Below are 25,854 nucleotides of genomic sequence, written 5' to 3'. Positions count from 1 at the left end.
CGACGCTCGTGGCCCCTAATTCCCTAGCCCTGGAAGCTCTGAGCCCCATCCTGTCAGCTGGGAGTCTAGGGTGAGAGCTTTGAGGAGGTGACACCTGCTTTTCTAACAGCACACTTGTACCCACGCGTCAGGAACATCATCTGTAACGACCATCTCTAAAGAGCACGTTATGACGTTTCCCCTAAGCAGTCAGAAGACTCCAAAGAATACTATCTACGTTCCTTCCTGTTAGAACACTGGCTATGCAACATGATCCGGAAACAGAATAGTTGGTGTTTCTTGGAGTGAGTCCCCCCTACAGGGTATCTACCCGCAAGAGAAAGGCTCTGAGACCTCAGTGTGGGCAGGCTCCAGGGGCACTGTCCCAGACGCTACACAAAGGGAGACGGCCCGTCCCATGCACGCAGCAGGCAGAGAGCAAGTCCGCTGCTATTCAGAGAAAACGGCCAAGAGGAGCACGGCCCACCCAAAGTGAACAGCGGCTGAAAGCCTGTCCAGGGGGACGGGTGCTGGTAAAGGGCTCTGCGCCACCGAGGGGGCCCACCGGCTTCTCCCGGCCTTACTTCTGTTCCCCAGAGCAGCGCGGGTGCATTAAGGAGCCACTGTCCCCACTCCTCTCCGGAGAGTGGCTCTCCTTGTGGCGTGCTGTCATCTGTTATAAACCTGTTATAAAGCAGACTATCTGGAAGCGGGAGGGCAGGAGCAGAGGCTGGACCATGACCGCCAGTGAGCGTGCAGTGGACACACTCGCTCTCCCAGGGCCAGAACCACGCGGGGTGTGCAATGCAAAGTGCGGTCCACACGTTACAAGTTAAAATTCTGTTTAAAACCTACTTTCCCAGAGGCTTTTCACCATCTTTGCTAGCAAAAATTATGTTGGTTGAATTTATTCACTACAACACTTGAGAGTAAAATGGGGGGGGGGGGAAATCCAAGGGTAGTAGAGGCTTCTGGGCTAAGTTTAGGGAAGGAAAGGCCTGTCGCTTCCTGGTAAAGGCCGACTCCTCCTACCCAGGTGAAGAGGTCAATGCGCATGTGCTTTCCACCGCCCTACACCCCAAATTATACAGAACGCCCATCGGTTTCTAGCACGCGGGACGCGGTTATCTTTCCGATGTGTCAACAAGACACCGTAACCCACAGGAGGTGCTCATTCCTGGGATCCCAAAGTCCATTTTGTTCAGAAAAGTGAAAAATGGCGCTCTTTCCAGGAGGGCATTTCCCACGTTTTCTCCTGGTTTATCATGTCTTTGAAATACCGGCCTTGTCTTGCAGCCTCAGCTCTTCGCAGCTCTAACCCTACCATCTGTTCTCTCCAAGCTCCACCTTTGCTATTTATAAGCAAAGAATGTGATGAGCTCTAGGAAGGGGGCAGCCCGCCTCCAGAACAGACTGGACACATGTCGGGGAGTGGACGCGGCTGCTAGCGTGAGGGGCGTGTCCAGAGGCCCCCCCCACCCCCACCCCGAGGCAGGCGGCCCACTTGGGCCTGCACCCTCCGCACGGCCCCTTCCCCCGGTGCTCATGGCCGCCTCGTCCACCGGTGCAGAGGACGCGGGTGCAAGGTAGCTGACGGGTCGGAGGGCTGAACCCCTGGAGTCCTGAAGTCCCCAAGCCGTGTGCCCAGGCTCAGCCTACACGGCCCAGAGGGGACCCTCTTCGTCATCCCTACAGGACGCTACACCCCTCAAGTGAATGCTGGATCCGTATCGTTCTTATTTCTGTGTCCCTGAAATGCCTGGTTAGCAGCAAGTATTCGCTAAAAATTCGCTAATTAACTAACTTCATCAACCACCACCATAAAGCCTGTTTCATTCAATCAGATTACTTACCGGTCACTAACACGAGGACACTGCAGTAATACTTTTGAAGGAAAGCCAGCGCCCCGGAGAGAGGTTTCAGTCTCAGGCCCGGAGGTGGTGTGCCTGAGAGAACTCGGCCCCGGAGGTCCCCATGGGTTCCGGGCGGAGCGGGACGGGGTGCGAGGGCTGCGGCCAGAGTCTGCTGCAGCAAAGCCCCGAGAGTGGACTCACCTTCTGTAACAGAGTGCGGTGCCCAGTGCAGGAAAAGAGGTGGCAGGATGCATCCCCGACCTCCCCCAGTAGGAAAGTATTCTCCACTTTAATGTCCGTTCCTTAAGTAACTCCAGTACTCTACCAGACTGACCTGGTCCCGCATTAGGTGGATTACAAAACACCAGGGCAGGCCTGTCTTACTATGCCCTGTGGGACACCAGGTGTGCGTCGCGTAAGAAACACACGCTACTTCTGGAGGCAAAGCTCTGCAGGGGGCAGAGCACCTCACAGAGCAAGTGGGTGGCCTGGAGGGCGGCTTCCTCCTCGCCCCCCCCCGCCCTCCCCCCAGAGACTGAGGCCGGGGAAGCAGGAGTCCTGCTGTGGGCGAGCAGGGCACAAAAGGCAAAGCTGGCGTCCAGACTTCTGAGCAGACGTGGGGGCTGACGTCAGGGTAGAGGGAGACGCTGAGCCGCTGGGTGACAGACGTCTTTCCTAGACCTGCTTCTCTTTTGCGTTATAAAAGTTATATCACGAAAAATATTTGGGCCGACAAAATATTTAGAAAAAATTTCATAATGTGAATAAAAATCTGTCCCTTTTCCCATAATCATCACGATATTTTTGGAGTAGAGTTGACTTACAATTTTATTTTAGTTTCAAGTGTATAGCATAGTGATTCAGGATTTTTATGAATTATACTCAAAGTTGTTATAAGATGACGGCTATAATTCCCTATGCTGTACAGTGTATCGGTTGCTTATCTCTCTTATACATAGTAGCCTGTATCTCCTAATCCTTTACCCCATCTGGCCGCTCCCTCCCCCCCCACTGGTAACCACTAGTTTGTTTTCTAGATCTGTGAGTCTGTTTCTGTTTTGCTGTATATGTTCGTTTTACTTTTTAGATTCCACATATAAGTGATATCATACAGTATTTGTCTTGCTCTGTCTTATTTCACTAAGTATAATATTCTCTAGGTCCATCCACGTTGCTGCAAAGGGCAGAATTTGTTTTTATGGATGAATAATAATCCACTGCGTGTATATGTGTGTGTGTGTGTGTGTGTGTGTGTGTGTGTGTGTGTGTGTGTATCACATCTTTTTTATCCATTCATCTGTGGATGAACACTTGGGTTGCTTCCATGTACTTGGCTATTGTAAATAGTGCTGCCATGAACAATGGGGCGCATGTATCTTTTCAAATTAGTGTTTTCGTTTTGTTCTACATATATATATACCCAGGAGTGGAACTGCTAGATCATATGGTAGCTCTATTTCTAGTTTTCTGAGGAACCTTCATACAGTTTTCCATAGTGACTGTACCAATTTACATTCCCACCAACAGCGTATGGGAGTTCCCTTTTCCCCACGCTCTCTCCAATATTTATTTATAGACTCTGATGACAGCCATTCTGACCAGTGTGAGGACACTTCACTGTCGTTTTTATTTGCATTTCCTTAATAATTAGCGATGTTGAACATCTTTTCATGTGCCTGTTGGCCACAGGTCACAGATGACCTGTATTCAGGTCATCTGCCCATTTTTTGGGTTGTTTTGTTTTCTTGATACTGAGTTGTATGACCTGTTTATATATTTTTTTATATTAACCCCTTGTTGGTCATACCATTTGCAAATATTTTCTCCCATTCTGTAGGTTGTCTTTTTGTTTCATTGATGGTTTCCTTTGCTGTTAAGCTTTGAAGAGACCGTCTTTTCTCCATTGTTTATTCTTGCCCCCTTTGTTGTAGATTTGACCATAGGTGCGTGGGTTTATTTCTGGGCTCACTGTTCCACTGATCTGTCTGTTTTTGTGCCATTACCACACTGTTTTTATTACTGTAGCTTTATAGTACAGTCTGAAGTCTGGGAGTGTTATGCCTCCAGCTTTGTTCTTTTTTCTCAGGATTGCTTTGACAATTCTGGGTCTTCTGTGGTCCTATACAAATTTTAGGATTGTTTGTTCTAGTTATGTGAAAAATGTCATCAGTATTTTGATAGGGATTCCATTAAACCTGTAGATTGCTTTGAGAGGTATGACCATTTTAACAATATTAATTCTTCCTATCCAAAGCACTGGGTATCTTTCCATTTCTTTGTATCATCTTCAGTTTCCTTCATCAGTGTTTTATAGTTTTCAGTGTCTAGATCTTTCTCACCTTCTTGGTTAATTTTATTCCTAGGTATTTTATGCTTTTTGATGTGATTTTAAATAGGATTTTTTTGTTTTGCTTTCCCTTTCTGCTAGTTAATTAGTGTATAGAAAAAGCAACAGACTTCTGTATATTAATCTTGTATCCTGCAACTTTACAGAATTTATTCTAATAGTTTTTTGGTGGAGACTTTAGGATTTTCTATATAAAATATCATCATCTGCAAATAGTGACAGTTTGACTTCTTCCCTTCCAGTTTGGAAGCCTTTTATTTTTTCTTGTCTGACTGCTGTGGCTATAGGACCTCTAATAATATATTAAAATCGATGGCAAGAGTGGGCATCTTTGCCTTGTTCCTGAATTTAGAGGAAAGGCCTTTTCGTCTTTTCACTGCTGAGTATGATGGTAGCTGTGGTTTTTCATACGTGTTCTTGATTATGTTGAGATATATTTCCTCTATACCAACTTTGGTAAGAGTTTTAATCATGAACAGATGCTGAATTTTGTCAAATACTTTTGCTGTGTCTTTTGAGATCATCATTTGATTTTTATTAATGTGTTGTACCACACTGATTGACTTGTGAGTACTGAACCATCCTTGCGTACCTGGAATAAATCTCACTTGATTATGGTGTATGATCCTTTTTACATATTTTGGATTTGGCTTGCTAATATTTTGTTGAGAATTTTTGCATCTATATTCATCAAAGATATTGGCCTGTAATTTTCTTTTTTTGTATCGTCTTTGGTTTTGGTATCGGGGTAATGGTAGTCTTGTAGAATGACCTTGGACGTGTTCCATTCTCTTCAATTCTGGGGAATAGTTTGAGGAAGATAAGTATTAGCTTTTATTTGTATGTTTGGTAGAATTCCCCTGTGAAGCCGTCCAGTCCTCACTTTTGTTTGCTGGGAGTTTTTTAAGACTACAAATTCAGTTTCACTACTAGTGATCAGTCTGTTCAAACTGTTTCTTCTTCATTCAGTCTTGGCATGCTGTATGTTTCTAGAAATCTGTCCATTTTTTCTAAGTTCTCCGGTTTATTGGCATAGTATTCTTTTATGATTTTTTCTCTCTCTGGTATTGGTTGTTATTTTTCCTCTTTCATTTATTTTGTTTCTTTGGGTCCTCTCTCTTTTCTTCTTGGTGAGCTTTGCTAGAGTGTTTGCCAATTTTATCTTTTCAAAAAAAAAAAAAACCCCAGCTCTTGGTTTTACTGATCTTTCCTATTTTTTTATCTCTATTCATTTCCTCTCTGATCTTTATTATTTCCTTCCTTCTCCTGATCTTGGGCTTTGTTGCTTCTTCTGTTTCTAATTCCGTTAGGTGGTAGGTTAGACTGTTTATATGAGATTTTTCTTGTGTTTCAAGGAAGGCCTGCATTGCCGTGAACTTGCCTCTGGCTTGCGCTGATTTTGGAGAGTTGTATGTCTCGAGGTATTTTCTGATTTCCCCTTCGCTTTGTTCACTGACCCTCTGGTGTTTATAGCGTCCACGTGTTTGTTCTTTCCCCATTTTTCCTTCTGTAACTGATTTCTAGTTTCATACTGTTGTGGTTGGGAGAAAACGCTTGATATAATTTCTGTGTTCTTCAATTTTTTGAGAATTGTTTTGTGGCTTAGCATGTGATCTAGAGATCATTCCATGTGCACGTGAGAAGAATGTGTATTCTGCTATTTATGGATGGAATGTCCTGTAGATATCTATTAAGTCAAACTAGTCTGTTGTGTCATTTAAGACCGCTGTTGCCTTACTGGTTTTCTGTCTGGATTATCCGTCCATTGATGTAAGTGGGGTGTTAAGTCCCCTAAGATTATTGTATTATTGTCAGTTTCTCCCTTTAGGTCTGTTAGTATTTGCTTCATATATTTAGGTGCTCCTGTCCTGGGTGCCTATATGTTAATGAGTGTAATACTTCTTCTTATCTTGAGTTCCTTTATCATTGTATAATGCCCTTCTTTGTCTTTTGTTATAGCCTTTGTTTTAAAGTCTGTTTTATCTGATACAAGTATTGCTGTGCCCACTGTCTTGTCATTTCTGTTTGCACGAAGTATCTTTTTTCATCCCCTCACTTTCAGTGTGTGTGTGTCATTAGCTCTGAAGTAAGTCTCTTGTAGGCAGCATATAGAAGGGTCTTGTTTTTTTATCCAATCAATCAGCCACCGTATGTCTTTTGATCAGAGCATTTAGTCCATTGACATTTAAAGTAATTACTGATAGGTATGTACTTACTGCCATTTTTTTCCTTGTTTTCCCAGTTGCTTTTTTTAGTTCTTCTCTGTTCATTTCTTCTTTTTGTTTTTTCCCTTGTGGTTTGATGAGCAAGCAAGTAGTATGCTTGTTTTTCTTTCTTTTTAGTTTTTGTGTACGTACTGTAGCTTTTTGATTTGTGATTACCATGGGGTTTATATATATATACTGATCTATAATTTTACCTACTTGTTTGAAACTGATAGTCATTTAACTTCATATTCTAGAAGAGCCACATTTTCTACTCCTCCCCCCATTTTGTGATTCTGATGTCACACTTTATATTTCATGTTTATCACTTAACTGCTTATTATCGTTATAGTTGCTTTTACATTTTTTTTGTCTTTTAATCTTTATACTGGCTTATTTAACTGGTTGACCCTCAGTCCTTACTACAGTTTTTGCCTTTCCTATTGGAGTTTTCCCTTTCGATTCTTCTTTCCCACTTAGAGAAGACTCTCTAATATTTCTTTTGGGGTAGATTTAGCATTGATGAACTCTTAGTTTTTGCTTGTCTGAGAAGTTCTCTCTCCTTAAGATTCTAAATGAAAATCTTGCTGGCTAGAGTATCCTAGGTTGCAGGCTTTTTCCCTTTTAGCACTTTGAATATATCATGTCACTCTCTTCTGGCCTGCCAAGTTTCTGCAGAGAAATCAGCTGGTAGCCTTATGGAAATTCCCTTGTACACGATTATTTTTTTTCTTGCTGCTGCCTTTAGGCGTCTCTCTTTAACTTCTGCGGTTTTGATTATACTGTCTTGGTGTGGGTCTGTTTGGGACCCTCTGTGCTTCTGTATCTGGATATCCGGTTCCTTCTTCGGTTTGGGAAGTTTTCAGCCATAATTTCTTCAGATACATTTTCAATACCCTTTTCTCTCTTCCGGGAGCCCCTATAACGTGAGCGTTGGTACGCTTAATGTTATCCAGAGATCTCTTAACCTTTTTAAATTTTTTTACATTTGTCTGTCATTTTGTTGTACTGAACAGGTGATTTCCGTTACTATATCTTCCAGATCCCGTAAGTGTTCTTCTGTATTGCTTAGTCTGCTATTCATTCCTTCTAGTTTTTTGATTTCAGCTATTGAATTCTTCATTTCTGATTGGGTCTTTTTCATGTTTTCTAGTTCCCTGTTAGAACTCTCACTGTGCTCATGTATTCTTTTCTCTAATTCAGTTAACAGTTTTATTATGCTTTCAATCCTTTATCTGATAAATTATGTTTTATTACTTTTTTCAGGGGTTTTCTCTTAGGCAGCAATTCCTCTGCCTCTATGAATTTGGGTGCAACAGTTTCCTATCGTGGTCTTGAAGGGACCACGTTCTTATGAGGGACTGGCCCTATACAGACTGTGAGTGTCTAATGCCTTTGGTGAGAAAGCTGGATCTGATGTGGACACAAGTCATGTCTTCCTCAGGGTGTGCTGGAAGTTATCACCTTGGTAGGGGTGCAGCTGGGGATGGAGGAGCTAGAGCTGGAGCTGGGTGTGAAGCAAGACTTCCCTTCTGCTCAATGGCCATCACTGCCCTATTGGGGGTGGGATCTGTTCCCAAGGTGCTGGAGCAGAAGGCCCAAGGGTCAGGCCTGGGCTGGCTCTGTTCCCTGTACGTGTGTGCTTTCCCTGCTCCCTACACTGGGACCCTTGCTGCAGAGGCAGGGATGCTGAAGCAAGGGGGCCTGTGCAGGCTGTCAGCACATGCTGGCTGCAGCCAGAGGTCTGGGCTGTCTCTGACGCACGGCCTGTGCGGTGCCCGCCGTGTTCCCTGGCTCTGTGGAGAAAGCCTCAGGCGAAGAGTCCCCTTTGTCCCTCACAGCCACCCCTGCCTGTTGTAGGGCCGCACTGCAGGGCGGATGGGGCCCGGGTGGAGCCTCAGTGCACACTGGGCTGTGAGCTGTGGTGGAGCAGCTGCTGTCAGAGTTCTGGGCTTTGGGGGGACTGCTTTAGTGGGTGCCAACACTGGCTGCCACCACCCTGTCCAGGCTCTGTCTGGCCCCGGTGGCCTCTGGGTCCCACATGAGTCTTCTGCCGTAGACCCTGTGCTGCCCAGTGACGTGAAGCATGTGGGGCTGGAGCGTGCACTGAGGCAGCCGGCGGAAACCTGGCCGGCACCAGAGAAGCCTTCAACCCGCCCTTTCCTCTGTGCCTCGGGGCTCATCTGCCCTGTGCCGTACGCCAGGACAGAGGTGCCCAGAGTCTGCGGCTCTCACCGCTCACTGCCCAGAGCAGGTCTCTGCGTCTCTGCCTGTGCCATCTCTCTTTTCCTCTGAGTCCCCTCCCAGGGGCACAGGTCCACCTGAGCACTTGTCTTCCTTTCCTACTTGTCTTTCCTTTCCTACCCCATTACAGCCTTGGTTGTACAGGAGTCCTTCTGCCAGTTTCCAGTTAGTTTTCCATGAGACTCATTCCACACATGGATGTATGTTTGATGTGTTCCTCGGGGGAGGTGAGCTCCATGCCCTCCTCTATTCCGCCATCTTGTTCGATCCCCCGTAATCACGTTGTTAATGGCACAGGAGACATCTGCCCTCCCAGGTAAACTCTAACAGACACATTAAGTATGCATTAACGCAGCAGATACCCACGGGCGCCAGGGCACGGCGCGGGCCTAGCTGTGTCCTCCTCTCAGAGAGCCGAGGCTCGACTCTGGCGGCCCTTGTCTGTGACGCCCTGGGAAGGAAGACCCCAGAGGTGAGGTGCCCTTCTCATCACACCAGGGGTCGTGACAGCATGACTCGCCTTGTTGGTGCTGACCCTGAACACCTGGCCGAGGCAGAGTTTCATGTAAAGTCTCTCTCCCTTCCTTCCAGAGCACAGTATGAAAGGGGGAGGTCACCGTGCAGCCCACACTCGGGGGTGGGGGGGGGCAGGGGGCACCTACAGAAACCATCTGAATTCTCCTGCACGGGAGGTCTGCCCCGCTGATTCATTCAATCATTCCTGTCAGGGCGGGCTCATGGGTACACACTTTATACTTTGTGTTACATCCAATGCTGCCTTATTTACTTTTTTGCTCAAATTGTTGAAGTTCTGGCCGTTGAGGGTTCGTTTATAGTGGGAGCCTGTCCCCCGTGACACACGTGCCCATCCTCGCGTGCATTCCTGAGCACCTTCCTGGTGCTGCAGGACGCTGCAGGCCAGCCCCGGAGTCAGCCCTTCGTCAAGGAGCCCCGCTTCCTCTAGGGGAGAAGGGGTCAAACCAAGCTCCAGGCGCTCCCTGCTCCTGGGACCAAGGAGAGAGGTTACCACTGAACACTGTTTGTATTAATCTCCTTGGGGGACGAGGGTGACCATTTGCAATACACACCACAAATTTCTGACTTGTTTCTTGAATAAGTACAATGGAGTAAGAAGAGATGATTGATATAGGATAGCAACGACGAATGTGTTTTGAAAGCCACGAAGCTCTGCAAAAGTGTGAGCTCTTGGGATTTTAATCAGCTTACGGTGAGGCCTGGGGCTTCTAGACTTTGGTTCCACAAGTCAGTCTGGCAACACAGAACAGACTGAAAGGAGCTTCGCTGAGAATTTATCTACGATTCCTTTTCATCTTATCTGATGTTTCGCCCTTTTAAAAACTCTGTCAAGTTTATAATGTTGTATCTCTACTTTCATACTGCTTTTGGCCAAAAGTCATAAAGCTAAGAGTTTGGAAAGGATAAAGTTGTTTAATATTTAAAAATAACCACTTGGAACGCTAAAATCTTGGGCTTTAACCTTTCCCCACAAAATCCTTTGTGCCAAGGCTGCAGGCGAGAGCACACAGGATCCGTAACCAGAGGCAGAAATGTGAAACTCGGCGGGCACCGTGCTTACGCGGCTGTGGTGAGAATCACCCCATGGAAACGACTGTGACTCAAAGTGAGTATGAACCAAGTTGACAGCTTTGCCACAAAAGTCTAAAGAGCTTATATGAAAACAGATTATGGAAAATTTTACTGCTCGTCAGTGGATGTCAGGCAGGCCTCGCCAGTGTCAATGGGAATAGTTAGGATGTGACACTGGAAACACACACAGACTTTGGGGATCACTGAGGCCTCAAGGCTCAGGCCACTGACACCTTCACATTCTAAAGACCAACTCAGTCTCACGTCAGCCTTCAAAGATCACCCGAGAAAGACGCAGGCATCGGGAGGAAGGTGGCAGGGTGGAGAATGAGCCTCGTCATCTATGGAAAGGGGGAATAAGACCCACTTTAGAGGGATTAAATGAGTAGCAAAGCAGGAAGCACCTGGCAAGTGCATTTTCAATGTGTTGGTTTTTTCCTAGTTATTTAAAGATAAGTAACATCTGGACCTAAAAACTCAAGGGCCATTTACTCAAGAATTTCGGATAATTTCGGATAACGTAAAAGAAAGATGAAGCAGTTTACAATGGAAGATGTAACCTCCTGCAGGGACTTCACCTGTCGTTCTTGAACTGCTGAAATAATACAGCTCCAACCCCCAACAGCTGTATAATCCCCCTCTTCTACCTGCTGTGGTAGAAACAATTCTCGTTCCAGGTGGGTACCAGGTATCACCTCCTTGTTACAAACTCACTGTACGTTTATCTTTCTAGAGAGACATTCATTTTCTGAAATGGTTCTGCAGAAACTGAACTCTGGGTCATGTTCACCACAGCACACCTAAAAAGTTTTCTAGTATATGTTTTTAAAAATGGCAAAATGAATGAAAAATGTCGTATCAGCCTGATTTATTTTAAGCAAAAACTAAGTTCTCTTATTACTAAGAAATGTGATACTTAAACCAGAAAACACTGTATGGAATGTACAAAGAGTTCAACTCACCCCAGAATCCTCGGCAATTAGGAGAGTTGAATTCAGTCAGGTGTGTTGCCACCCTGTGTTTTAGTGGAGGATTAAGTAACTGAATATTCTTATAACATCCTTATATGTGCTACGGATGTGTTTACAACTAGATAAGGACACAATTTCAACCTGCAGATGAGCAAGAAGTGTTTTGAAGTCAAATCACATTTTGTGTCCCTTAGGGAAATCGACTTGGTCAAGGAATTTGCTAAGTACCGGAGCTGGCAACTGCAAATCCAATTGTTTTACCGTGTGATGTGACCGCCCCCCCCCCGCCCCCCCGGAGAAAGGAAATACTTTCTTAACCACTATTTTGTTTTCTTCCAATGGTGTTTAGAGTTTTGAGAGGAAAAAACTATAGGCCGTTGAAGAAAAGCCTGTGTTGCCGCACAGTGGATCTTCCCCGAGGCCCTTGGGCGCAGAGGGCGGCGCTCCCTTCAGACCTGACGGCGACTCTAAAAAAGGCGAGCGAGCTCAAGGTTCACCTGTGAGGTGTTTATCGTTCAAAGATCAAAAGCACGGTTGTGTTTGATTTGAGCAGGTCATACAAAGCACCAGCACAACCTGCCTAAGGAAGGGCTCGGCGTTCACCTGCAATGTTGTGTCTTCAGTAAGGAGGTTAATAAAGGCGGCACTTGATCACAGAGGTACATAACTGGAAGGTACGGATTCTGTTTCTTTACCTTCTGCTACTTAACGTATTTCTTTACGTTTACCTGGTAAAAGTAGTTAAATAAAACAGATGAAGCACCTTTAAAAATTACGTTTTCATAAAAGAATAATACCAACTAGAATGTTTACGCTTTCATATCATATCACGACCCTGAGTAATTTCACAGTCACTCCTCCTCGGGCCTCCTCGGGCCACCCCGATGCTATGAGCCATCATGCAGGACGCTCCTGCTTTGCAGGTGCAGGCTGGCCGTTCGCACACAGGAAGAGGGGACGCCACTGCTGATCTCATCTTACAAACCCAACCGTACGGAGTGACAACTGGTGTAGCACCCTCTGCGCGTGGCCCCATTCATCCGCCGTGTAACAGATCACGTGAATTAAGGAGGTCCAGCAGAACATTAAGGAAAATGGTAACACTTACAAGCCGAGCACTTCTATTGCTGGTGTTAGCTGTGGTCTGAATACATTCTCATTTCTAGTTTGAACCACAGGCTTGTTTTTCTCTCATGAGTGTGAGTTTCAGTGTGGAAAAATATTTTTTCTTCACACAAAAATGTTTCATATGAAGAACAGAATTTCCAGAGAGATGATACAACCATCTTGGAAGCAGAGCAGGAAAATACACCAACCAAAAGACAAACACTGAAAAGGATTTAATATTTTTCTTTTGCTGAAGCCATAGTAAGCTAATATTTATGTGCAGACGGCGTTTAGACCCTGGTGTCAGAAAGGATAAACTAAGCACTGCTGCTGAGAGAGCTTTCCCACCAGAACATCCGCATGAGAACCAGCCCTGGAGACTCTTCTGCCCCCACTCACAGCGGGCTGTCCACGCAGCACCACAAACTACCAGCCCAAAGGGCGCCACGTAGACCATCACGAGCCAAGTAATTTCACTGTTACCGAGTCCACAAGGGGCCCGCGGCCGGCAGTCCTACCCAGGGAGCTGCTCAGAGCTCCGTCCCTGTGGTCGGAAGTCCCAGGCTCCAATCCTGGTGGGGCTCCTCCGTCTCTGCTGCACCACAGGGCCGGGACCTGAGCTGTTCCACCATCAGTAAGAAGGTACTGATCACCCCACCTGAGAGGGCTGCTGGAAGATTCCATTAATCAGTACACGAAACCCATTTAAAACAGTGACTGGACGTAGCAGGATTCAACAAGGGCCGGCAGGATCAGCCAGAAAAGTGGGGGGCGTCACAAGCCTCCTCGTTGAGAGGGTGACCTGAGGCGGAATCACAGATGGGAGACCGGGGCATCACCCCCAAGCACAGCAGGGCTGGGCTACAGGAAACTGCAGGCAGTCTGGGCTGGCTGACCCGTTTTATCCACTAGCTGCGGCAGTGGGCAGACCGAACCTGGACGAACAAATCCTCCCAGAAAAGCTGATGGAATCGAGGTCCCCAGCGGGATTTTGTCACCTCCAGTGCCTGGGCACTGGGCTGGATGAATGAACGGCTACAGCCCTGCCTGAGGGGACAGCAGGTGCAACAGATTTGCGCAAGGGACGTCACCTCAACCCGTCATGAGTAGGACTGCTCCGTTGCCACTAGGAACATCCCCCTAAGGCTGGGAGTCATCTCCCTAAGGCGGGGAGTCATCTCCCAAATGCACTTTCATCAGACAGTCAGAGGGACCGGCTGCATGGAAATGCCGGCATCCTGAGAGGACCCAATATCACCCACGTTTCCTTGAAATATTTGTGAGAACATTCTAAGAAACACCATGACGGTCACTTCCATTCACAATTAAATTTTCAGTGGAAATACTTAAAAAGCACATAGGAAGGGCTTCCCTGGTGGCGCAGTGCTTGAGAGTCCGCCTGCCGATGCAGGAGACGCGGGTTCGTGGAGGGGCCTGACCAGGAGAGACCCATGGGCTGCTGGGGACCTGGGGAAGGATGTCAGGACAGTCAGTGAAGCCACCGAGGATATACCTCCAGTAGTTCCTAATTCCTACACTCTGCTGGTCATTCTACCAACCACCAGGACATGGCATTTTGTATTAGTCTTCAATGGTGCCTTCTTTTGTCTTCCATTAGTCCCAGAGTCACAAGAAATTTTGGCTTGTGAGTGGAGGGGCCCCAAAAAACACAAAAAAAAAAAAAAAAAAAAAAAAAGCACATAGGAAAACAAGCATTGTGAGATGTCTAATTTGAATAAAAAATCCGCCCTGCCACCCTGATGCCTTGGAATTTCTAACAAATGTATTGCTAGGCTTTCATAAGGGAATAAGAAATGAGTTCTTTAGGCCAGAGAAACACACAAATCTGAAAGCAACTTTTCTGAGAATTTACAATAACTTAGAGTGTTAGTAACATTTTGAGAGTTTTTCCCAATCTAAATAAATCACACTCACTAACTTATTTGGGACACCAAGAAACAGATGCTCAGAACAAAGTGCACAGCTGAAGCATCATGTCTTTAAAAGAAAAAACAAATAGACAAAATTGGAAACATCTTTCATTACAGATGACAATGAAACAGAACACAAAGTGCTAATGTTAAGACATAAACCTTAAAAAAAAAAAAATGCATCTCAGTGGGCTTACCTTGCACCATGAGCAGGGGCTCCTTGCCCCCGCCGTGCGCCAGCATCTCCCGGCGGTAGCGCTCCCCCGCCGCCCTGGGGACAAGAGGACTGTCACTGGAGCCTGCACGCGCCCACCCACACCCGCCTGAGTCCCCCAAATGAAGCCACACTGATATCAAATTCAGAAAAGCTGCCACTCATTATCTTCTGGCTTCTAAAAATCTCATTCCGATTTTTAACCTACTCTACGAAGTCAGACCAGTGGTGATATATTTACTGTAACAGCAAGCCTGATCTTTCTAGAAAGGGTTGCTTAGTTTATGTGGTACAGAACAAGCAGAAAATCATACCCCATTCTCTTCTCCATCATCTGTAATAGGATTATTCTAAAGTGAGATGTGAAGTCATTTATGCTCTTCTCTCAAAAAAGAATTTGAAATGGCACCCAACAGAGAGAAAAGTAACACTCTGACCTAGAGTAAAGTCAGAACAGCTGTCAGGAGAGGGTTCGTTACACCAGGAAGCCCTGGCTAAGGATAACAGAGAACACTTCCACTCCGCGCTGCTCTTCACCAGCTGGATTCAATAAGGAACAGTGTCCCTGACACTCGAAGCGGGGCAGACAGAAATCCTCTAAATTAATGGCTGCTCTCTTTTTAAATAGAAAATGCAATTCCTTTAATGCAAATAACTGAAGTTAAATAAAGTACGTTTTCATTCCACTGTTTCTGGAGGATCTTTACGTGGGCAATTTTGCGAACATGGTCTCTAATCGGAAATGTTGCCAGCACTTCACTCTCAGCAACAGGATGACATCAAACGCTCCTCTCGGCTCCACCCTGAAGGGAGCACTGAGGCCCCACGGCCCCGGAGGCAGGGGGCGTGCCCAGGGCAGCTGAGAGGCCCCGCCTGGCCTTGGCTTTGCTGCTTCCAACCGGGAGACTTCTCAGAACTGGGATCAAAAAGGATCTTTTGGTAGAGGTTAGAAATTTTCTAGTCCACTGAGTATTTTTACTAGCTTACTTTTTTACATGCCCATAAACGTATAGCAACTGCATGTCTAGGGAAGAATGCATACATAAACAAGATATAAATACTGGGGAATACATGTATATAAAAGTATGTGGTTTTCTAGTAAAGTGTGATTCCTTTAAACAAGATAGTACTTTGCCTATTTTACAGAAATCTTCAGTAAAGAATTATAATGCCCAGAATTGATTTATGGTACTCAATTTTGGCTTCAGAGCCTTTGAAAATAATAAAAATTTAAAAAGCAGACCAAATGTCTACAGTGTGCAGAGGGTGGAAGACACAATAGCATGTGGGTACCAAGCTGTAAAACGTTTAAAAATTCTATTACATCAGACTCAAGTTGAAAAAATCCTGGAATTGAATGCAATGATTAACTGCCGAGAAAACCCGAGCCTTTGCCAACGACATGAAGAGCTGAGGGGTCAGGTGGGGGAGGAGGGCCTGGGAATCAGCAGACCCGGTTCCCATCTGAGTCCAGCTGGTTTGGTGTGAAGCCCCGAACGAATCACCCCCTCTGAGCCTCGGTTTCCTCTATGAAAACTCCTGCTCCGCCAAGGCTGCTGGGGCTGACGTAATAACCTGCGTGGGAAACTCGAGGGCGCTCCCGGCATCTAAGGGGCCACGGGCCTAAACCTGCGCAGTGAGGCCTCCTGACCGTGCGACCTGTGTGGTGCAGACAGACCACTCTGAACAACTGTGAGACCAGGTCTCAATTGGTGCTCTGCTTTCCAAGGAAGCTCCTTCTAAGAACCCATGGAACCAGAAGCTGGCTTCCCCAGGCTCCCGCTGGGGAGGGGGCCCCGGCACACAGCAGCCCCAGCGTCCTGCGGGGATGCAGCAGGCCATGAAACCCCGTCTTTTTACCTGTTAAACGGATCCCGGAGAAAGCACTCCCTCCAGACCATGGACGCCACTGCCCTGGACACCAGATACGAGTAGTATTTGGCACCGTAGCTCACGAGGTGGCTGAAGCGCAGCTGCCAGGCCTGCCGGACAGAAAGGGCACAGGAGGCGGTGAGGCTGCATCCAGACGCCGTGTGGGCCCAGCGGAGGGAGGCACACAGGAACCCGCAGACGTGCCCATTACGGGGCACCCTAGGGGGCCTCCCTCACGGGTGGTCACTTTCCACATGGTGCACACTGTGAGGACTGCAATGAGTGCCCTCAAAACCCTCATGCCGAGCCCTGATCCCCAGGACCTCGGAGTGAGACTGTTTGTGGAGACGGGCCTCTAGAGAGGTGACGGAGGTAAAACGAGGCTGCCGGGGCGGCCCCAGGCGACCGGGGCTGGGTACGTAGGTCCTCGTGCGACAGGGGAGACCACGCCAGGATGGGGCAGGAAGGCGGCCTCAGCAGAACCAACCCTGACACCGGACTGTTCTGTACAGGTTCACTGCCCCTGGACTCGTGCCAGGCGGAAACAGAGGGAGGATGCCCAGACACACGGCGTAGCGTCAGCAACGGGGCAGCACACGTGTCCCACGATTCCAGCCTGCTGGGAAGCCTGGCCACTGGGTCGGGAGAGGGCGCTCTGGCCTGGCACCGGGTGCCGTTCTTTTTGAGGACAGTGACGTTGTTACTGTAAGAAAGGCCACGTGAGTTCCCAGGGAAGAATACCCTTCCACTGGAAAACTCTTTTCCTGCAAATACTGTTCTTTTTCTGGACCTACAAGCTGAAAACAAGTAGGTTCTGGGTGGTCAGTAGGAAGAGGGTTATCCAAGTGCAAGGGCATAAGCTGCCCACAGCACAGTCATGGCACCACTGCTAGAAAAGCCAGAATTACAGAAGCCATCCTCAAATGACACAGTTGTAACTTAAAAATTTTTACTGACATGCAGTAACACTCTGCTGTCCTTTCATGTGTGCTTTAGCTGACGGTAAAGTTTTTAGGAAAAATAACTGAAGCCTAAGTTTTTAAACTAAGGTAAATCATTATCTAATAAATCTTTTCACCCCCTGTAAAATAAAGTATAAAGTTTAATCAACACCACAAATGTTTAACTACCTAACTGATCAAGCCACAAACTACAAGCGAACAGACAGTTCCCTGCTGACGGCAGGGCGGCGGATCTGAGGACACCTCGAAGTCCCCCACGTGGCACACAGGGGCCCGGTGCTCTGAGTGGCGTCCAGCACCTCACGACAGGCGCTCGGCCTGGGCTGGGCATAGGGCAGGCCGGCCAGCTCTCAAGCTAGAGCTGGAACAGGAGGAGGTCTGGCGGAGGGAACGGGAACCCTCGGGATCCACCCTCCCCTTCCAACCAGGATGCGACTGGAAGCAAGGGGGGGCTCGCGAGCTGTGTCCCTCTGTCTGTGTGGGACACCTCGCCCGGCCCTCTGTGAAGGCGAGACCCCAGGGGTGGGGCACCACAACCCAGGGCAGTGGTGCCCAACTCCACACGGCCACCGCTGGTGCTGGGTGGTACACTCGCAAGGCTGTCACAGTAACCAGACCCCCAGGCACAGGTGCCGGCACCCGGCAGAGCAGAGGTGCCGAGGCCTGGCAGCTTGCCCGGCAGGATCCACACCTGGGATACCTGGACACAGAGAGTCCACGGCGTCTGCCTCCCACCAGCCTCCCACCTGGACAGAGCTACTCAGGCATGGCGCACACCTTGCTGTCTTGTTCTTAAATTACAGATTTCCATACCTCAAGACATGCTAAATAAATTATACCACCTGACACCTTTCAGCAGCGGTCTGTAAGTTTACGGCACACTAAGACCTACAGTCCCATTGCTGTTTGACCACAAATAGCTGAACTCCTGATAATTCAGCCTAATGTTAAGTGCTTGTTACCACTTCACTCATTCACCTGGAAAAATAAAAGACAGTGACTCGTTTTAAGCTCCGGAATTCCGCTGTCCTCTTCCTTTATCCCCAGGTTTCCTTCTTCCGAAAGGAACCTTTGCCAGATGAACAAGGTTTCACCCATCCTCTGAAGCGCAAGGTGAGGATCTGGTCTTAAGAACAAAGGACTCGGAAGCCTTTGCAGTTTCTCTTTTGTTCTGACTAGAGGTGGGAACCGTCCCATCCTCACACGAGCCCTCCATCTGTCTGTCTTGAGTTCGACAATCTCGGCGATCCGCACTTCAGACAAAGCCTTGGAGCGGGAGTGGCAGCGCGGCGGGGACCCCGTGAGCACAGCCGCCAGCTGGAGCCCTGGGCGGGAGGCCCTCCAGGGATCCCTACCTGCTACAGCCCCCTTCTTACCCATGACAGTCATCTGTCCAAATCAGAGACGGGCCCAGGAATGGAAAGGAGCAAAGTAGCCAGTCACTTACACCTGGTTTCAGTTTCAGACCTAGATGAGGGACTCGTGCAGAGCCAGCACCCAATAACTTACATGTTAGGAGTGACCGAGCTAATCGTTGCTATTATCCTCTCAAACGGCACATCATTTCTCCACTTCCAGTTACACATGTATAAGTACATTTAACTAACATTTTAAAACAATCTTATTACTAGAATATTAAACCACCGCATGAGAACAGAAACAACATCACTGCTTTCCTGGTTTGGGTCACACAGGACTGAAATTTCCTTAAGAGCAAGGTCCACGAGGCTGTGCCTGTGTCCAGATTCAGCACGGGGCCTGGAGCACAACAGGAACTCAGCAGCTGTGCTGGATGGGTGGATGGACAGGTGGACAGACGGATGGACACTACAGGATTCTGTCACAGGGATGCTCCGTGTTCCCGACAGACTGGACTCTGGACTGAGATGAGGACTAACATCCAGATCACAAGCAAGAGGACATCACAGTGCTACAAACACATTTTGGATCTCAGGCTATTAGTTTTTTTTTTTTTTTTTAAAGAATTCTTTGACTACATTATATGACAGTTAAGGCTTCTGAGGCTAGTTTTGGCATCAAATGTACGGCATCTGTGTGGCGTTTCCTCCTGTGTGACTCAATCTCCATCAAGCTTCACAGACTCTAAACAAGCCGTGGGCCAGCAGTACCACACAGGCTTCATGGTGCAGCTGCTGTAATAGGACTAAAGGAGAGCAAGACAGAAAGCAGCAAGCTCCTGAGCTAGGCCAGGCTCTGTGGGCAGACCACCGGGCATTTCACATTCTCCGAGTACTTGTGGATTATGTCCTGTGACACCCAGCCTTGGGCACGCAGCAGTGTCCACGTAGCCACAGTGGTGAGCGGGAGACCCCCCCCCCCACCGCCTTCTCAGGTCTGCGCTCTCATCTCTGTCGATGTTTCCATGAATACAGACTAGTACTTCTAATTTGATAAAAAGTCCCCACTGACGTTTTACCAAAACCCACGGAACAACAATGCCAAACAAACAGGAATTCTCAGTTTGGAATAAAACTGAGAATTTATTTTAGATGAAACACAGCCGTCGTGGTGGGCACACTCTCAGGCGGCCTCCGTGGATGCCGGTGTGAAATCTCCTCACCGTGAGTGTGGGCGGGACCAGAGCCTTGCTTCCGACACCAGAACTGGGGAAGGAGGCGGGATGTCACAGCCACAGCGAGTTACTTACGTGAGACGTCTACCAGGCTGCAGACCTGCTGCAGAAACCCTCCTGCTTCCCGAGGTCAGTGGCACTGGTGGGAAAGCCCACCAGCAGGGAGCCTGTGGGACCTGGGCGTGGCCTCCGGGGCCCAGGGTGTCCAACAGCGGACAGGCAGCAGGAAGCTGGGCACCTCCATCCTACAAGTGCACAGATAAGAATTCTGCCGAGCGACTTCCCTGGTGGCGCAGTGGTTAAGAATCCGCCTGCCGATGCAGGGGACACGGGTTCGAGCCCTGGTCCGGGAAGATCCCACATGCCGTGGAGCAGCTAAGCCCGTGTGCCACAACTACTGAGCCTGCGCTCTAGAGCCCGCGAGCCACAACTCCTGAGCCCGCGTGCCTAGAGCCTGTGCACTGCAGTGAAGAGTAGCCCCGCTCGCCGCAACTAGAGGAAGCCCACACGCAGCAATGAAGACCCGACGCAGCCAAAGATAAATAATTCAAATAAATAAACAATTAAAAAAGAAAGAAAAAATTCTGCCGAGAACCCAGGTGAAGCAGCCAAGCCCCCAGGTGAGCCGTGGGCCCGGCCAACACCCCGACTGCAGCCTTGTGGGGGGCCGAGCACGAGGCGCGGCCTCCTGACCCGCGGGGGCCCGTGAGCTGTGTGCTGCTGCAGCCACTAGGCGCGCGGTAATTTGTCCCATGGCAATAGAAACTAACACCGTTATCTATTTCAACACGAGAGCTGTGTCCAGAAGTACTAACAAGAGAAGTAAATGGAAAATATGGAAGGGCACCTATATTTATTAAATGTATACCCGTGTCTTCGTGGATATCTTTTGAGGAAGGTATTCCTACAAATGCTTCACAATTTTCAGTAAATATTTTACAACAGACTCAAAAGCGTAATTTGGTCAAGGCTGCCGGCAGAGACTGCCCAGTACCCCTCGTCCGTTCAGAAACAGAACTGCCCCTCTGCCACTCAGCTGGAGCAAGGCCTGTGGCCACTGTTCTCCAGGCCTCCTCTGGGCTCAGGGTGGCTGTGCCCCTACTTCCTGCAACCCGATGTGAATGGAGATAACATACTTCCCAGGTGCTTCAAAAGAAAGCTGCTCACGCCCTTGACCTCCTTCCCCTTCCTGCTACCCTTAAAGAAGTGAGAACCGGACCCACACCTGAGACTCAGAGAAGCCACATGCGGAGGAGCCGCCAGCCCACCGGCCCTACCTGCTCAGCTCTGCCTTGCTGGGCAGGAGGAAAGGAGCTTCAAATCCTACTTACATCACTGTATTTGGGGGGTCTCTGTCACAGCAACTTTTACCCTGTACACCAACAGACGATCACACAGGATTCAGAGCCGGCTGTCTTTCTGGGGGTTTTTTGGGTTTTTTTTTTTTTTAGCAGTACGCGGGCCTCTCACTGCTGTGGCCTCTCCCGTTGCAGAGCACAGGCTCCGGACGCGCAGGCTCAGCGGCCATGGCTCACGGGCCCAGCTGCTCCACGGCATGTGGGATCTTCCTGGACTGGGGCACGAACCCGTGTCCCCTGCGTCGGCAGGCGGACTCTCAACCACTGCGCCACCAGGGAAGCCCCCCTGGCTGTCTTTCTAATTCAGAGCCCCTGCCTCACTGCTGCTCTGCACTGCACACCCCAAGTATCTAATATGGGACCTACTGCTCCCTACAAATGTGAAAGTTGCAACCGTCTTGATTTCAAATTCCTGACCCCCCCAGCAGATCCCCATGCCATATTCCTGTGTTTATACTTGACGCCTACAACTTGTAAATTAATTTCCATCACGTCAGCTTCAACACATATCAGAACACCACATAGGTATTTTTACAGCTAAAAGGAAAGCCTCTATACAAGTTGATATACGAGCGAGTATTATACTAAGAATAAGTTAAAATGCTGACACTGCTGGACTAGGGGGAGGACTCAGGGACATGCGGGTGGCTCAGTGCTGACATCGGCAAGAATGTGGCTGAAGCATAATGATGCCAATCCTAAGTATAACAACAGTTACAACGTTAACACTGCTCTCTAACATATAAAAATACGCAGCAGCCACAAATCCCTCCTTCATGTTACCGTTCGAAGTCTGAATAATTTCCAAAGTGCCAATATGAGGACTTTATAAGATCTCAATGACAACTAGAAACCATTTTCTCTGCTAATGGTAGACTTACGGCTCATTTTAAGGAGACTAGACCCAGTCTCATAAGAAAAAATGACTTCTAACTACCTGACCAAATCTCTTTAGGCAATTAATAGTAACACAAAACATTAAGCGTCAATTCTATTTATATATAAATATTGAAAAAAAAAAAAGCTCTGCAGAACAAAATTTAAACCCCCTGGAAATAGCTGTATGTGTCTATCAAAAGCAAATCCATGAGCAGAACAAAGATGTAACCAATCCACTTGGAAATGCATTTATTAGATGGAACATGGGAAGGTAACGTTAATCTAATTAAATGAGAGAATTAGGTGAAAAGCAATAAACAGAACTGGAAACTGGACATGCTGGGTTTTTTCCTCCTACTCAAAGCTCCTTAATATTGCTTTTCCCCTTGCCTGTAACATCTCAAGGAAAAAATGGCAGATTCTTCATTTTAAAGGAACCCGTGGTCAAGTAATAAGGACATCCACTGAAAAAGAGAGCCTCTATGGTCAGAAGGGCAGCCCAGGGGAGCGAGGCGAGCCTCCACAAGGACAAGACACAATCCAGAAGCTCTGGTGTTGGCACTAAAACAACCAAAACACACTCACAAAACAGCAACAGTTAAGTCCGTACCTATCAATAATTACTCTAAATGTAAACGGATTGAATTCGCCAATCAAAAGACACAGATGGACTGAATAAACTAAGAACAAGACCCAGCAATATGCTGCATTTAGCTTTAGTCTTTTCAAGGAACTAGAAAAAGAAGAACAAATTAAGCCCAAAGTCAGCAGAAGGAAGGAAATAACAATCAGAGCAGAAATAAATGAAATAGAGACTAAAAAGACGACAGAAAAGATCAGTGAAACTAAGAGCTGGTTTTTTGAAAAGTTAAACAAAATAGACAAACTTTTAGTTAAATTCACTAAGAAAAAAATGCACAAAGGAGTCAAATAAAATTAGAAATGAAAGAGGAGACACTACAACTGATGCCACAGAAATACAAAGGATCATAGGTGACTACCATGAACAATTAGACACCAACAAAAAGGACAACCTAGAAAAATGGATCATCCATAAAACTCCAAGAGGAAAACATAGGAAAATACTCCTTGAATTAGCCTTGGCAGTGATTTTTTTCAATTTGATACCAAAAGCAAAGGCAGCAAAAGCAAAATTAAACAAGCTGAGGAACATCAAACTAAAAGGTTTCTGTAAAGCAAAGGAAACCATCAACAAAATGAAAAGGCAACCTGTGGAATGGGAGAAAATATTTGCAAATCATATAACAAATGATATATGATATCATTATATAGTATCTAAAAAATGTAAAGAATCCATACAACTCAACAGAAAACAATCTGCCAGAGGATCTGAAGACATTTTCTTCCAAAGGAGACAAACAAATGGCCAACAAATACACGGAAAGAGTCTCAACATCACTAATCATTATGGAAATGCAAATCAAAACCACAATGAGATGTCACCTGACACCTGTCAGAATGGCTCAATAATACATACATTAAAAAAAAAAAAAAAACAAGAAGAGGGACTCTGCTACTGTCTTCATGACTACGCAGTTCAACAAAGGCAGCGGGGCCACCGTGGAGGCCAACTGGAAAAGATGGGCGTGTCCTTCTTAGACTATGGGACTTTCTGCTCACGCATGAAGGGAACACAACAGGAACTCCTCGGCAGGGAGATGAGCCAAGAGCAGGGGTGCAGCCCTGGCCTCCGCACCCCGGGGGCAGGGCCGGTATCGAACCAGTGGGAGCAGAGGCTCCTGCAGCTCCGCCTTCCCCCCTCCCAGGGACCCCCAGAGATGTGTAACTATTGTCTCCAACCTACAGGCCGGAAGCCCCCTCTCCTGTGAGATCAAGCTGAGGTACAAAGAGGGGAGGACACCTGCAACCGTCTGATGTCAACTAGGGCTCAGCACCTTCCTGCAGCAAACAGGCCAGGGACCCGGGAGCTTCCCTTGGAGCCCCGGCTTCCCCCCTCACTCTGCATGCCGGCAGTCAGGAACCTGTGCGGCTCCCTCCCTACTTCCCTCCGTTTCCATTCCAATGACACTGCAGCTCGAGGCCTTCTCCAGCTGCGATGAAGGGGCGCTGCGGACGGTGGGGGACATGCGAGGTCTACCCCCAGCCCCCCGCACCCTCACGGCAGCGGCGGCCGGCACCTTACCCACCGGGGGTGGGGAGCTTTGGTGCGACGGCTCCAAAGTCATCCATCTCTCCATGCCCGGGGGAGCCTTCAAAGACGGCGCCCTCACGGCCGCACTGCGGCCGGGGAGGCGGACACTAAACAAGGGCCACCCGGCCTGGCACTGGTCACTGTGAGGCTCCCGAAGAGGCCCGCACTGTGCCGGCCTGGGGGGGCCTCCACTTACCAGCCACAGACCTGATCCTCTGCAGTCGGGGACAACGCCGTGACCAGCATGGTGTTCTCAAGAGACAATCACAGAAAGCAGGTAAAAAGGTAGGAAAATTAGAACCAAACTGCTGTAATTTGGACATAACTGACATCTGTAAGTCCAAATTCTTTCTGTAATTAACTAGTTTCAATAATCCCTGAAATTATTAAGATGTCAACAGATAGATTAAAAAAATAATGTACTGACTATACACACACACGCACAATTTCTGAAGTGACAAAACAAAAGATATGTACCCAACTACCTTGGTTGGAATAACTGCTACTTTGCAAACTCATAACCTAACTTGCACGGTGAGAGATCCCTCTGCATCATATTAAACGTATATCTGGGGCTTCCCTGGTGGCGCAGTGGTTGAGAGTCCGCCTGCCGATGCAGGGGGACACGGGTTCGTGCCCTGGTCCGGGGAAGATCCCACATGCCGCGGAGCGGCTGGGCCCGTGAGCCGTGGCCGCTGAGCCTGCGCGTCCGGAGCCTGTGCTCCGCGACGGGAGAGGCCACAACAGTGAGAGGCCCGCATACCGCAAAAAGAAAAAGTATATCTGCTATTAACTTTCATTTGTGTTGCCTACGATGTGTTAATACAAAAGGTAGACGTGTGTAGTGAAGAAATATGTCTCACTAAGGGTGATGCTCCTAGTGAGATGAGACTGAATTATCGAGAGGTAAGAACACGCTCCCCCTTGGAGCATGCAGTCCCTGCCCCGCGTGTAGGGCAGGCCCTGGGCCCCTGCCAGAAGTTCCTTGAACAGCAGCACAGAAGTGCAGCCCGGGGCTCACGATGCTATGTCATCTGCAGGTCGTGTCACTACCTGCATTTTGTACAGAGTAACTGACAGAAATAAAGTTCGTGACTGATCCATTGAAATTACCAGGGCTGCCTGCTTTCAATCAACATGTCATCAGTCCTCCCCGATTATCTCGTCGGAAGAATGTCCAAAATTCCTGATGTAACAGCTTTTAGCAATTTCTTAAAAAAAAAAAAAAAAAAAAAAAAACAAACCCCAAAAAACCCCTGCTATATTTGTGGTTGAAACATATGGAAAAGCTGGGTAATGCCCAACAGTGCATACTACTGCAACTCAAAACAAGTGCTGGATAAAAAGAATCAGCACCTAAGTAGCAGTATAACTTTCATATAAAAATACTATCAACTATGCTATAATAACAGGTGCTACGGGTAGGCTTTCTTCTTCTCACATCTCCTGAGTTTGAAAGTTCAAGGTGTGATCTTCCAAAGGGTCAGCTGTGAGCAGTGGCTTGTTTAAGGCTGAAATGGACTGACGGCCTTTTACTTCCTTCTAAATCTCTAGGGTAC

The 25,854-nt window shown here is 47.7% G+C and overlaps 1 protein-coding gene across 1 annotated transcript in view; it reads right to left on the bottom strand.

Annotated features, from left to right (window-relative positions):
* Positions 1-25,854, bottom strand: part of MIPEP (mitochondrial intermediate peptidase) — a 133,463-nt gene that overhangs the window by 8,201 nt on the left and 99,408 nt on the right. The window contains exons 18-19 of the mRNA XM_007471468.1: positions 16,319-16,440; positions 14,442-14,515 (exon numbers count right to left, since the gene is read on the bottom strand). Of these exons, the coding sequence (XP_007471530.1) occupies positions 14,442-14,515; positions 16,319-16,440 (196 nt within the window). The remainder of the gene's footprint in view (positions 1-14,441; positions 14,516-16,318; positions 16,441-25,854) is intronic.

Source organism: Lipotes vexillifer, unplaced genomic scaffold (assembly GCF_000442215.2).
Source record: "Lipotes vexillifer unplaced genomic scaffold, Lipotes_vexillifer_v1.1 scaffold543, whole genome shotgun sequence".
NCBI lineage: Eukaryota > Metazoa > Chordata > Mammalia > Artiodactyla > Lipotidae > Lipotes > Lipotes vexillifer.
The sequence above is the reverse complement of the archived record's forward strand: the minus strand, read 5'-3'. Positions and strand labels throughout refer to the sequence as shown.